Raw genomic sequence first — 15,120 nt, 5'->3', positions numbered from 1 at the left:
CTCTGTAGATACACCTCTTTCAGATCATGGTTAGCATATCAATGCAGAAGTATCATGCTGGAAGTGTCTTTATATTAATTTTGAAGTTATTGAGATACTCACAGATTTGCCATTCAAGAATCAAGGCAGTATAAGTGCCTCTTTTAAATTCTCTAAAGCAAGGTCATAATAAGAATATTTGGCAGTCATATTTGTAGCAATTATTTGTTTAGAATCATTGTAACTTTATTAAAAGCACTCCTTCTCTACATTAAGAATTTCTCATACTATCAGCAGATGACTGTTTTTTGCTGTATGTCAGTGACATTCATGTGGGGTAATATGTGCACTGGAGGCCAATATTGCTGAGACTTTCCACAAAAACAGTGCAGCTCAAGCTGCACTAAGATTTTTCATTTAAGGCAGGACTAAAATCCTTGTAACTCCCAGCTTATTAATTGATTTGGTCTCCAAATTTTCCACACTTATTTTTCAGGAACCTATTGATTTTTTTAAACTTTAGAAGACTTTATTAGTGAAAAGATAGCCACTAAGTTTATCAGAGGATTTATTTAAAATCATGCAGTTGTCTGAATTTTCTCTGACTGCCTAATTAATTTTGTTGGCTGGCAGGAACTAAGCCCCTGTAGAGAGCACAGTTTTGAAACCTCATATACACATAGATGTTAAAGATTGCTTTTTGTTTGTTTGGCTAGTTGGTTGGTTGTTTTATTTTGTTTGTTTGTTTGTTTTTCCAAGTTTTTTTTCTTTTTTTTTTTTTTTTTGTTTTGTTTTTTTTTAATTAAGCACACACTAAGGCTGTTTTCATGCTTTCTTTGGAAAACTTTTGAAAACTGCTGGGGAGAAGCCATAAACTGTTCCTGTACTCCTCTTATTTTGTTGCTTCCAAACTTCCCTTCAACACTGGCCAGTACGGTCCTTCATCAAAAATCCCAGGCTATCACACACTTAATACATAAAGTAATTGTTATGAGATTTAAAAACATTATACCTTCTGTGTAATTAATGTTCCAGACTTATTTGAAGACAATTTCCAGATATGCTACTTATACTTTGTAGCTTATGGAGGATTTCTGCATCTACGTGAGATGGGAAAGGGGTAGAGGAGCAGAATTCTTTTACTTATTATTCCAAAGAAAACCACTGAAATAATTAAGCTTTAAATTATTTTAATATTTTCATTTTCTCACTTTCCACTCCACTTGTGAACATCCTGAAAAGCTCCCAGGATTTCTGAGAGTATTGGGTTACTCCTTCCTTCCCATTTTCCTTCCCTCCCTATGTTTTAATAGCACTACCACTCTCACTGCCATACAGAGCAAAACATTGTTTCTTCTAAAGTGATAGACCATAAAAGGATTACTAAATGTAATCCACTATTAGGAGACATCTACCTGCAGAAGAGTGCTTTCCTTAACAGACACCTCCACTCATATGGTCACTGATTTTTTCCCAGTGTTTCAGTGTTTTCCTGCAATTAGCACTGTCTAGTGTATTTCTCCCATGCACCATCTCACAGTAAAAACCTCATCACCTTTTACATATTCTTTAAAAAATAAGTGAAGGAGAGCATAAGCATAACTGATTTTGTTGCATCTGATTAAATCTATATTACGCATACCCTAAAAATTTGGAGTTTGGATGGTATAAATATGGGCTATGTATGTGAATGAATTAGGCTAGTAATATACACATTTATATTAACAGGCAAGAAAGGTACTAAGGTAAATTAATGGGGACCACAGTTGTAGATTATCATGGGTTTTCTGTTAGATTTTACAGCTTGGTTTTTTTTAAATGTGTTCTTATTTACCAGCAGCTCTTGACATCCTTTATATCTGTCTTCGATTTGTTTCTCCAAATCAAATTGAACAAATATTTTAAAATCAATTACAAGTGACCTAATCTAGCTTTGAAGACCACAAGAAGGAAAGAAGTCTAAACACTGCATGAACACTTAAAGTAAAGAAAACTTTCATACTGCTTTTATTTATGGTAGAAGGAGTCCTGCCTGTGTTGTAAGAAATAACAATAGAAGCATATTTTGATATTACATATGATTATATTAGTATGTCTCAAGAATTTTTTTCCTCTTCTAAATGTAGATACATCCAGTAAATGACATTCTTTCTTCCCCTCTTGGCGAATTCTGTCTGTTTTGATGGAAATCCTCAGAGTTGTTTTGTTTTTTTATTCTTTAATACCATTTCAGTATGTAAAGTCCATATTATGATCATCTTTTTGATGGATATGTGATGAAGGCTTAATGGGTCTTCTTTGAGGCCCTGTTAAATTTGCTTCTTTGCTCTGGTGGGAAGTTCAAGGATTCAGCTCTTTCTCTCTGGCTACACTTTCAGCCCTTGGCAGATGGAGAGGATCATAATCTTGGGCTGAGTACAGCTTTGTCAGATGGCAGTACAAAATTCTGCTATGAAGGGTATGGGTGAACTCCAGGAAGATGGTAATGTGAAACATAAAAGCTTTTTAGGGATATAAAAACTGACTCTGCTTCTAATGTGTGAGACTTGTCCATTTTTTCCAGCCCTTGTGCAAGCCTTTTACAAAATGCTCATCCAAAAATGTCTTCTCGCTACAAACGTAGGTGTTTGGCTTTCTGCTCCTAACTGTTGAGCCCTGGCTATATTTATGTATGTTTAAATGGATTTAAGGTGCCCTCAGATGTTTCTCAATAGAATAATAAGAACTGGACTCCTTTAGAAGGGTATTTTGTCATCAGTGGCAAATTTTTAAACAATGTCAAGAACGGTGTTAGCTAGAAGAACAAACTGAAGGGCAATTTCCAAAAAGTTAGCATCTTAGTTCTAGACATAGTTTGTCTGAGATTGATGTGTTAACAGTTGTGCCCATTAAAGCCTAATTTCAGACAACTCCTGCCAAATGAGTCAATTACTCTAAATTGTGAATGGATTACATTTAAATGCTCTCTCCAGTATATTCTCCATTATACTTAATGCTTTTTTAAAAAGTTCAGAGAAGCATTTTCGTGTTAGATACAGCTGGCCAATTCTCTGGGAACAACATTTTGAATACTATACTTCATTCTAGGGCCATCTGGACAGACTTCTCATATTTGAAAACCCATACCAATTTGTCAGGTGCTGGACACACATCAAGTCTTTGCTCAAATTTTATCAGCAAGCCATCTGATTAAATTAGACAACAATTAATCCATTTGTTATAGCTGAGTTAGAATGGAAAATATGTTGGCAGACTATTTATATTTTATCTTTTTTTTAAAAGGTTGATTGAGAATATTTTGTTGTTTTCCTCAAACTCACACATGTAGATTTCTTAAATAGAAAAGAGAGGATTAAATTTAAAGATCTCATCAGTATTTCAGCCTTCGGTGGACAAAGTATTATCATATTAATTGCTATACTAGCAACAAGTTTCTTACATGCTATAAAATATAGAAATTAATATAATTTTATTATTCTTTACTAGAAAACACATTCCTTTTGTACATGAAAAATATATTAAGGGAGTGGATCTGTAATCATGTAATATAACTATTAGTTTATCTTTTCAGAGGAAAGTCTGAAGAAAAGAGTTCCTAAAGTTTTGAAAACACATAGATTGAGAGTTCAGAAATAAGTAATATCTTTTCACTCTTATAAAACTTAGTGCAACATTAATTCAGCCCTATTGTGCATGTGCATTACAATGCATTTTTTTACTCATTTTATGCTATTTTTTCCCACAGGATGCTGTATTGTATCTCTGTACTTATTCATTTAAAGTGTTTGGGTAGTCCATCTGAGCAGTTTATGACTAAATATTTTCCATTTGTTCAACATTCCATTCAAAGTACAATTCCTGTTACATTCAGCTCGAGACATTAGTGTTTTGGAAGGCACCATGAATTCCTCCTGCCCACTGGAGCCCTATGTCTCAAGATGGGCCTCTAACAAGACAAGAAACAGGTGTGTGGGGATGAAAGAGTAGGATTCAGTTCCCCAGGACATACCACAACTGTGAAGCACTTTCTTTCCTTTTTATTTCTTTTTCTCATCAATCTGCTATCTCTGCAACATTTTCTAGGTGTTGCAGTAAATAAAGCCACTTGTCTCAGTGGGTACATCCACTGTAGCTTGTAAGGCATTCATGATAGGGAACTCATGACTAGGTGTTATGTGATCATGCAACTAAAGTTTATTACATAAGGTAAATATACCAGTGGTTTAAATTTTAATTTCATAGCTCGTCTCTATGATAACACTTTTTATCTTGAGAATTTGACCTTGAGGTGTTGATAAGGTCCTTTAACAGAAATTTTAGTGTGTAATATCCTGATTATGTTATTAAAAGCAGTACACCCAAAACCAGTGACAGCAACCCATTAATAATGTTACTCCTTTTTTCACTGTTGAGTCCCAGAAGGTACTTTGAAGAAACAATTTGGGCTTTTATAGGCTGCACCATCAGCTTTGCACAGAATTAGAGCATTGCTGCTCCTGTTTCTATGGGAATGTAATATGTAAATAATGCAAGAGTAACAAATCCTTGGTACTTGCCTGTATTTGCAGATTTACATACATATATATATATATAAACTCATATGCAGAGAGATTTTGTGTGTGCACATTGTATAAACAATGAACATGATTTTTTGAGGGTTTTGCCACATATTTGGAAATCACACCTAAGAACTTACAAACCTACATTCAGAGAACAAAGCTGTATCCTGCACTGCTCATACCCTGGGGCAGTCACTGTTATGGCCATGATATTATTGAATGCAGAAATTACCTTTAGATGGTTTGATATGAAAGCCTGGAGTGTGTGTGAATAAATAGTGACATGTATAATATACCTGAACAAGTGTTACTTATTGTTTTAATAACTGTCTTCATGTTTCTATTGTTACCCTGGAAAAATAATGATCACTTAAAAAATGATGAAACAAAATCTATGACTAGTAGGTAGAAGAGAGATTTTATAATTACGTCTGTTTGTTTGTTGCATCTAATCAAATTTATCTATTCAGCAATGATGAGATTCTGAATAAATTGTAGAAGGAAACCATATTTTGCATGTGACTGTATTTGGATTTGATTCTAGCTTTTTTAAAAAAAACACACCTCAAGTATTTAAAAATTAATAACTTTTTTTCATTCCTAGGTGTTGCCTTTACCTGCTACTTAATAGATGAAATAATTAAATATATTGTGTGATATAAGATTACCTTAAACTGTGATGTTTGTTTTGATAATTTAATTTCAATTTTTGTTTATTGTTTTTCAGTGTTTTTAAAAGTGTTTTGTTTTCAATGTTGTTCAAGCTTAGTTCTGTTTGTGAATTGTGCTTGTGTCTAAACTGTAAGAGGAATAACCTGGATCTGGATCCTGTGCTTCAGCAATCATACTGGTGTAACCAAGTTATCTTGTCTAGATGGGGCCTATTCCAACCTAAACAATTCCATGATTCTATTCTCTTAGGGAAAGTAGAACCATATCTGCCTACAAATGAATGCAAACCAAAACAGAGGGGCAAACAGCACAGTAGCAAATCATTCCCTCTTTGGGAATTTATGGCATATATTCTAAAAGATGCAGTTTCTTGCAGACATTAAGTGCCAGTGTTCTCTCTACTGTTTTTTTATTTTGTTATCCAATAATGTAATTTTGAAGTTATCTTTTGATCAAACTAGTACATACACAAAGTATGACCATTATATTTCCACCAGTAAACTTTCTGGGATCTGTTATTTTTTGATGTGTATATATAGCACAACATTCTCCAGGAAATATACTCTTTGATTAGTGGGAAAAAGCATATGCATGATTAGATGCTTTTCTTATTCATCATAGTTTAGGAAGTAGGGCCATGTTCTTGATTTCCTGAGGTTACATTCAGCAATTTTGACTGAGGGAGAGAAGAGTTGGTATATGGGATTTGGGAAGAGTGTGATTCAATGAACTGGTCATTCTGGACATGCTGGTTTGTGGGTTTGGTTTTGTTCATCTGTGGAGAAGCTGACTCCTAAGGTTTTTAAATGAAAACACAGATTTCTTTTTCTTTTCTTTTTTTTTTTTTTTTCCATATAGAAGTCCACTGATAATGTACTTCCTTTTTTATCCTTCATAAAAATCAGGATTTCATGGGTTAAGCTTCAAAAAAACATTGGGTTAGCCCCTCTAGGGACCCTTTTGCAACCAGCCCGGTGTAGGCTTAGCTGTGTAGCTACAGAGCACTGTGTTTCAGCAACACTTTTCTTGTCCCCATTCCAACATCTGAACCAGGATCTCCAAGAAATGGGCAGAAGGGAACATTGCAAATTTGCTCTGCCCCAAGTGGCAACTCTCCTTGATATTTATGAGAATTTTAAGACTTTGGGCAACTAAATCTACTTCTATTCCCATTGCAAGGCCACAAAGAGCACCGGGGAAGTATCTAGGAGTCTTCCTCATCAGTATAGATCTGGCTACAGTTTATTTCAGCATGACTGCAGCTTGTGTAGACACATATCTGAAGTAAATTTACATAATCTGTGTTTGTACTGCTGGCAGTATGGCTGTGGTACTTTATCACAAGCTGCAAAACCCTTCTGAGAACTGAGGAACCTTTTGGGTGATTCGCCCAGGCTGAGCTCCTCTTTGTGATATTTATATCAAATCAACCCTGAGGTCAGATCAAAGACCTGTCTAGCACACTATCCTCTCTCTGACATCAGCCAGGAGGAAAAAGTACAGGAATAAGATAAGCACATGCAGTTACTTTTCCACATTGCTCAATCACCTTCAGCAATTTCTTTCTTAGAGGCTTCCTAAGCCAGAGGTGCTTTTAGTGCATCCCCATCACAAATTTCTTAAGTCTCCTATCAACTTACGTCAAGTTCTAGCATCCAGCACATCCCATGTTGATGACTGTACAGTTTCCCTAGGTACTGTAAGGAAAATTACTCCATCTTACTGATTTGGCATTGTGTTTCCTATAATTTAATTTGATGTCCCCTGCTCTTCTGTGAGAAACAAGTGAAGAATTCTTTCTTGGTTACACTGCTTAGTCACAATTCTGGGCTTGTTAAAAACACCTTTTGACCACCTTACCATCTTTCTTTGATGCTGAAAAGTTTTAGGCTATTTACTAATTCCTGGTGGTATGATAATTGCTCTGTTCCTTGTTGCCATTTTATGTTCCTTTTGTTTCCTTGTTATCTGAGCAGCTCAGGTATCTTGAGGACCTATGTAAATTAAAAGTGTATTTTTGTAGTCCATGGTAAGCTCATGCTTCTGCAGCTGATGCTTCTGCAGCTGATGCTGTTATTAAATACTTAAGTTAATTAGTTTACAACCAATTTGGGAATTTATATTTTAGTTTCAATCTCGTGTGGCCTTTCAGTAGATAAAACAGTCAATAATTAATACTAATAAGGTGAAAGTCAAGTGTGAACAATTAGTTTGACTGAGGAAGAAGAGGAATCATAGAAAGAGGAAAAATATTTTATTTTGTCAGAATTTGTGGTTTTGTGTGTGTATCTGTACACAGATAGAAATGCAGGTGTTGTTAAAGTAACGTGGCAATGGAAAATATCTTTGTCGAATAGCTTTGAAGAGGCAATGGTTCTTTTGCAGCAGATGGTTGCTGAATGAGTGTGCTGGCTCAACTCATGCCATTTTAATGATAATGTTTTCCTCCTTAGTCTTGAACTATCAGGTGCTAAAAGTTTGACCCTAACGGTGCTAATCAAACCAGATTGTGCTTTTCTCTGTAATTCCGCTTTGGGTTTCTGAACTAATTATATTGTCTGAATACAGGAAAACAGAGTGAAAAAAAATGGTCAACTCAATTTCCATTGCCTCAGTGTGCTACCAAAAGCAGCTTGCTGATTGTAGCAGGGGGAAACGTTTACTGCTGATCAACTTACTTTATATGGGGAGCCCTTGTATTAAAATGAATCTATAAAATCTAGGTATAGAAGCATCATAATTTGACTAGCCAAAAGAGGAAAATCTTTCAAAGCTTTTTATCATTGCCGTGCAAGTGTTTATGCTGTTTACAATTTAGAACTAAACCAAAGTTCCACAAACTTCTCTGTCTTTGCTAATCAGAATTTTGATTCATTTTCTTTGGAAACTTCATTGCATACAGCAATTTCATTTTATGAGACTGTTGAATGTCTCCATAAGGCAGCATTTTTCAAACTGTAATTCAATGGTGGCTGTATAGAAATGCCAGAAAACTGATCAGAATCAATGATCTCTTGTAAAATGTTGCCTCAGGTTAGCTGTCAACTAAATTGAATAGTCTTGTTAACTATATCAATCTCTGTAACAACTTTTTTTATCGCCACATGTATTTTTTCAGGGATGATGCTATGCATTTAAAATATTTAATTAAAGATCTATTTATGTCTTAGTAAATCATTGCTAAGCAAATCTGCTAGACACTGCTTTGGATTCCACCTTATTCTAGATCTCTTTGATGGAACAGGACTGTTCATCTGTCAGGCTACACTGTCCAGCAAATATTTAGTACACTGCAGCTTGGACCCAATACAATTTGATTCATGTAGCATCCTTCAGGAACCAACAGACAGGACACTGCATCAGGAATGCTACTTCTTACTCAATTTTGAGCAGTTCAGTGGTTGCATTTGACTGCAATAAAAAAATAAACAAGAAAGCCCCAACCAAAGATTAAAAAACCTTATGCTAATTTTTTGTAATGGGGCTTTTCATGCAGTGCAACTTTTTATGCAGAAATTGCCATTGTCATACCTGAAGTGTAGCAACTACTGCTTTATTCTACACAAATAATTAGGATTCCTGTCTGAGATCTTTGGAAAAGATATCTTGAGCTCATGTGAAATTCTCAATAGAATAAAATCTGCAGTCTAGGTTTTTTCATCGTGGAAACTTGCAGTGCTCTGAAATCAATGAAGACTTTATTCTTTTATAAGAACAGAGGTTCTGATCCAATGCAAGATAAAAGTTAAAGCACTTACACTGCTATATACAAATTATAGCTGAGGAACATGTAGGGCTTCATGTGAAATATTTTGCTGGGAGCCACTCAGGCACTGGTTAAACTGGATGTATATTTCAGAATAGTTCTTTCTATCTTTTATTACCTTTTGATTGATAATCTGTGGCTTTTTCTTTTTATATATAGGAATACGGCACAATCATAGAGCATGCTGTGATACATCCATCTGCTTTGATCACGTGAAAATGTGCCTCACATGGGTTAGACCCAATTAACCCAGCTGCTGCCCTGAATCACGAGCTGTATACAGAAAAGACACAGGAGAGGAGGGTTTTGGCACAAGGGAGTATTACAGAGGGTGCTCACTAGAAACCAAACAATTGGAATAAAGGATCTCTTCTCCCAGGCAACCAGCAGTAGGACAAGAGGGCACGGGCTTAAGCTCTGCCAGGGGAGGTTTAGGTTGGGTATTAGAAAGAAGTTCTTTACAGAGAGAGTGATCAGGCATTGGAATGGGCTGCCCAGAGAGGTGGTGGATTCACCGTCCCTGGAGGTTTTTAAGATGAGGCTGGATGTGGCACTGAGTGCCATGATCTAGTAACCACAGTGGGGTTGGATCAAGGGTTGGACTTGATGATCTCAGAGGTCTTTTTCAACCCAGTTAATTCTATGATTCTTTGATTCTATGATTTGGCAATGAGTAATCGCAAAGCAGGAGAATGAAAAAAAGGAAGTCATCCTGGAGTGAAGAATGTGGGAGTGTTGAGATAGAGAAGTCCATTTCCTAAATTATTCTGAGAGATTGCATGACCATAAAACCAAAGAAAATTTGTTAACTTTTCCATCTCCCTAAATATCTCTATACTAGCCTTTGCCTAGATGTAAAACATAGTTGTACTCACACTGATGAAATCTGCATTTGAATGTGCAGCTTTATTAACAGATATGAAAAATACTGCTATATGCTCCTTTTTCTAGTTAGAAAATTTAAATGTTTTTTATTTTTTCTGTGTATGTGATTGGTAATCTTCATAGCTTTTTGCTGATCACTCAAAGCAATATAGCAATTAAAACGTAGTTTAGTTAACATAAGTTCAGCTATATTGGACAGTGAAATATCTTGTAGTAACTAAAATGTAGGCATAACACTTTTTTTTGTTTCACTTATTGTTAATGTAACAATTTCCCATTGAAATTCTACTGTTCAATACTATAATGCTAAAATCACAATAATGCAGTAGGCATACATGATGTTATTTGACATAATCATAGGAAAATCAATTAAACTAAATGTTCTTCCTGTCCTCGTGGTATAGACAAATGCACTTTCTTTGTCTCATTCTCAGGTTTGGAGATGGTTATTCAGTCAAGGTTTGGCTTAGTGAAGAAATAAGCTATCAAAGAATTATTTTGGACTGCCTACAACTGCACTTTCCTGGAACACAGTTTAAGGTACAGCTAAAATTCCTTGTAGTATATGGCAGGATTAAGTTTGGGCTAGTAAGAACAGTATATCCATGTTTGGATATTTACATGATTGGATATATCGATCCTCTTGGGAAAAGTACATATGAATATCCCTTTTATTTTTCTTGGAAAAAGTACATATGAATATCCCTTTTATTTTTCTTTTAAGCATTTCATAAAAATCTGACTTGTGATACTGGTTAAATCAACTCCAAACAGGCATTTAGGCAATGTGAAAAAAAAAAAAAGCGCCCTTTCTCTGAGTGAAAATTTCCTTTTGCTTTCATTATTGATGAAATTGAACTCACATTTGTGTTCCCTTGAAGTAGGGGAACAGTGTAGTCATGAGAGTATTTGCTTTGATTGCTTTCTGAAATAGCCCAGAAATGATAAGTCTCAGCCTTTATTGAGATTCTTTGATTTAATACAAAGCCTTACAAAAGACCTATAGTAATTACAATTTCAAGAAAAACTCTCAAAGGCCATTAATTTTTATTTTTTTTATTTTAAACTTTAACTGTGTTTAGAACAAGAATCATGGAAAACAACAACTATCTTAGATGCGAACCTGTTTGTGTGTATGTCTGTAAGTCTGTACTGTGCTCAGACAACTGTTTGCTCAGCCTTTCCCAGACTGCATTGTAATAGAACTAGTCTGTCAGATTAAAAACCTATAGCTTCAAATTGTCGTAATTTTTTATATCTTTTATGAGATTAACAAAGTGCCGTCTCAGAACACGCACAAAATTTGTGCTTTGAGTATGAGCAGTTCTTTGTGCTACCAATGTATATGTTCCTTTTTAAAAGATCATATTTTCCCTGTTAATCTGCAGTAAGAACCTATTGTAGCTAGACCAATTATAAGCAATGACGTGCATTTACTTTTATCTGGTTTTATAATTTTTATTTATTTTCAGGGACAACATCTCAATCTGCTTGAGTACCATGTACCACGAAGCCAGGGATGTTTGGCAGAGCTGTTCAGAGTCCTAGAGAATCACAAAGTTTTTCTCCAAATCAAACACTACTCCATTAGCCAAACTACATTAGAGCAGGTATTTTATTATTTTTCTTTCTTTTCTTCCCACTCCCCCCTCCCTACCTCCCTTTTTTTTGGTCTAAACATGTTGCATATTGCAGTTATTGATGTAGTAGAATACGCTATTATTTGCTGGGATACCCAAATATATGCAATAAGCCAGCAGTTCCAAGCCATCTCAGGTCACACAGCAATTTCTGCTTTTACACTTCTGTTGCACTGGAGGTGAGCTCAGTAAGAGCACCACAGTAAGTCACATGTAGTGTGCACAAACATAATCTGTGCTTAGATACATTTAGATCTGTGTGACATGAAAAAGCAGGACTGTAAACTGACACCTCCACAATCCAAAAGTTGAGATCTTACCAGTGTCCTTGAAAAGGCTGAACCAGTCTCTGTAAATTGTGGTGAACTTTAGACTTTCAGAACATGTTCCTTCGAGGCTTTTAAGTGCGCAAACAGAGAGAAGGGATTCCACACTAAAGACTGTGAAATCCTATTTTGACAAAGAGAAGAACACATTGACGACACAGATGAGTTTTCTGGGTGATTGTGATGTGTTACAGCATCTTCATATACAACTTCTTGGTATGAATTCTACATGTGTCACATATAGTCAAAATATTAGTTTTCTATGATAGATGGTGTGAACTTGTTCCTTTTTCCCATGTGCAAATCATTATTGAAGTACTTTATTGAAGAACTTATCTGTACTGATCTATTAACTGCCTGTAAATTATCTATTCACTGAATGGATATAAGGCAATTACTGCCTGTTGATTGTTCAGGCATTGTTCACTCAAGCTTACTTCCTCCATTATTCATGATGATGCATCACCTCAGTCACCCACCCTTGCTTTCTCTCTCCAAGTATCAGTTTTAAACAGGAGAATAGTCCTCCTCTATAACAAATATGCATCCTAAGTTTATTTGCATATGAATAGGATCATCTGAATAAAAAATAGCCACTTTCCCTCTACATTCCTTGCTGTCAAATAGTTGTGTGATTAAAAAGGAAACAAGCCTTTCTGTAGTAAGATCTGTTAAAAAAACCCACAAAACACTCAAGGAGACATGAGAGTTGTTCAGTCATCACTATGCGATTTTCAGAAGTATGCTTTCACCTTGAAATATTTGGACCCTTATCTGTGATGGTTATTGACAGAAACAACAGATTTGGCTTCTTTAACTGTGTCATTTCAAAGGTAATTAAAACCAGTGTTTCACACTAACTTGTGCAGCAATAAAAATTAATTTTCATATTTCAGTAGCTAGTTTTACTGATATTTTTATAATTTATCAACCCTTGTTTTAGCTGGAGAGGTGAAAAGGTATTATTTCTAGATTACAAAACATATCTCTAGATGGATTCCCTCAACATAAGCAATTAATTTTTGTGTCACAAAAGCTTAGGAAAGCAATTGAAAAATATCATCACCTGTGTCCCCAAAGACTGAATTCAAGAACTGTTACTTTGAAAATCCTACTTTTTCTCATGTCTTACAGGTATTCATTAATTTTGCTACACAGCAGCAAGGAGTCTCACATTCTTCACAAGGATCTCCTGTTGAGCATCATGACCATCTTCCAGTCTAGGCTCAGAACAGGATAAAGCTTCAGCAGCACATACAACTGTGTATGTTTGCGTGCATATCTACACACTAGTTACATGCATTAACTTTTCGGCTGTGAACAATTTGTGTACGAGAAACAAATAGTAGAAGCAGAGGTAAATTCGCATTTGAAGGCCAGAAGGAATGGTTTAACCAGTTCTTGGTTAAGCAAGAAACTGATTATATGCAGACCAAAAATCTGCCAAAAAAGTAAAAATTACTGGAATTTTAAAATATAAATGGCCTAATTAATGCAGAGGAAAAAAATTATCTGAAATGTCAGTGCATAGTAGATTTTTTTTTTGTGGTGACTGCATTCATTTGGGTACAGTAGTCTCTTGCATGCACACTTATATCTAATTTTACATGATAAGTCAAGGAAAAAACATTGAATGATAGCAGTAGCTAGGCTGTCACCCAATATTTGTATTTCATAACACAAATGGAGAGCCTTTTGGCTTCCCTATTAATTCAGCTCTGTGTTGTGACAAGCTAAATTAGCCTTTTTATTGTATAAAGGATGCACTGTATTCCATAAGGCTTTATGTTAAAGAGGTTATTAGTGTACTAGTCTGCCTCCCAGTTATCTTAAGTAAATTTAACAAGTTTTTATAAATCATACTTGACAATGAGTTTTCCCTTATGCCTGCGGGTTGCTTCTGGAAGTATTCTCAAGTACCTTTTAAATGATCTATTTTGTTTTTCTCATATTTTTTTTCCCAAAAAGAATGTCAAAGTTCTGTTTAATGGGAATTTTAAAGGAAATAAGATAAACATTCAGACATTGATCATTAAACTTCTCAATAAATATATTATGATGCTGGATACTTCAGACAAGGGCCCAGCCTTCAGCCTATACTTGTGTAAAAGAAGTGAACACTTAATGCATAAAAATTCCTTGCATATTGTGCTGTGAGAAAAAAAAAAGAAATTTTTTTTTTTTTAGTAGATGGCTGCCTCATCCAAAACAAGCCTTTAAGTCTCCTGTGAAATTAGCTGATACCACTTTTATTGGACTATGTTGTCAAAGGGTTGAAATTGAAGAACCTGTGACTAAGAAGTTAGTTGCTGCAATGATTTTCGGTGGGTAGGGGAGAGGGAAGTGTACTTGAAGATGGAAGAATTTGATTTTAAATGGCCAGTTTTGCAGTGCTGCTGCTATAATTCCCTGCTGTAAGATGATGAAATATTAAAAAACACATATTTGTGTTTTAGGCTTTGCAAGCTCACTGTTTATTGAGGCTTGATTTGTTGCCGTGGTTTTGGCCCATTATGCTTTTTTAGAGTCAGAAATTCATGTTGCCTATTTCCATAAAGGTGAAATTAAATCCTTGAAGAATAAATAAAAACCTGAAGATTTACAGGCTTTGTCTGCATGTACATATGGGTCAGAGTTAGTGAGCATATGAAACTGCTTTATCATTAGAATGGCTTGGTATACACAGCCTGCTGCATAATATCAGAACTCTGCCAAGCTCCTCAAGATCCAAAGCACCTAAGAACCTTTAAGCCCCAACAGCCACCATCCTGGCATCAATTCCAGCACAATGGGATGGCCATGTTTGATGTGGAAACAGTTATCTTTAATTTCTGCATGAGGCTGGGAGTGGAAGGTTTCTAAAGTCCCCTATTAAAACAAAAAAAGGGGCATCTTTACAAAGCAGAGTGTAAGAGAAGTAGTGGAGATGAAAGAAAAAAGAAAGCACATGCAGGAAACATGGGCAGAAACAGGAGTACATCATCACAGAAGTATCCTGCCTCATGTCAGCATCTCAGGATGAAAGAAACTGTGTGTACAAGGAACAGCCAAGGATCGCTGAGTCCTAGTTTGAAACCACTCCACAGGAGAATATTTCTGTAGCTCTTGCTTAGTTGGGGGGGGGAAAAAAACAAAGGGAAAGTAAGGCAAGAACATGTGCACAGGGGTTTGGGCTTTTTTTCTTTATTTCTGTTGATATGTCTAAGCCTGTAGATTGATGATATTATGATTGATTGTCTTTGGGTTTTGATTGGTTTTTATAAACTAATATGCCTTTCAACCATCACAAGCCC

General features: G+C 35.5%; 1 protein-coding gene across 1 annotated transcript in view; it reads left to right on the top strand.

The window, feature by feature from the left end:
* ABCA13 (ATP binding cassette subfamily A member 13) overlaps positions 1-14,387 on the top strand; it is a 169,800-nt gene extending 155,413 nt beyond the window's left edge. The window contains 3 exon segments of the mRNA XM_050329993.1: positions 10,296-10,401; positions 11,334-11,471; positions 12,962-14,387. Of these exon segments, the coding sequence (XP_050185950.1) occupies positions 10,296-10,401; positions 11,334-11,471; positions 12,962-13,051 (334 nt within the window). The 3' untranslated portion in view covers positions 13,052-14,387.
* Positions 14,388-15,120: the final 733 nt, after the last annotated feature.

Source organism: Myiozetetes cayanensis, unplaced genomic scaffold, assembly GCF_022539395.1.
Source record: "Myiozetetes cayanensis isolate MyiCay16 unplaced genomic scaffold, myiCay2020 scf1, whole genome shotgun sequence".
Classification (NCBI taxonomy): domain Eukaryota; kingdom Metazoa; phylum Chordata; class Aves; order Passeriformes; family Tyrannidae; genus Myiozetetes; species Myiozetetes cayanensis.
The sequence above is the reverse complement of the archived record's forward strand: the minus strand, read 5'-3'. Positions and strand labels throughout refer to the sequence as shown.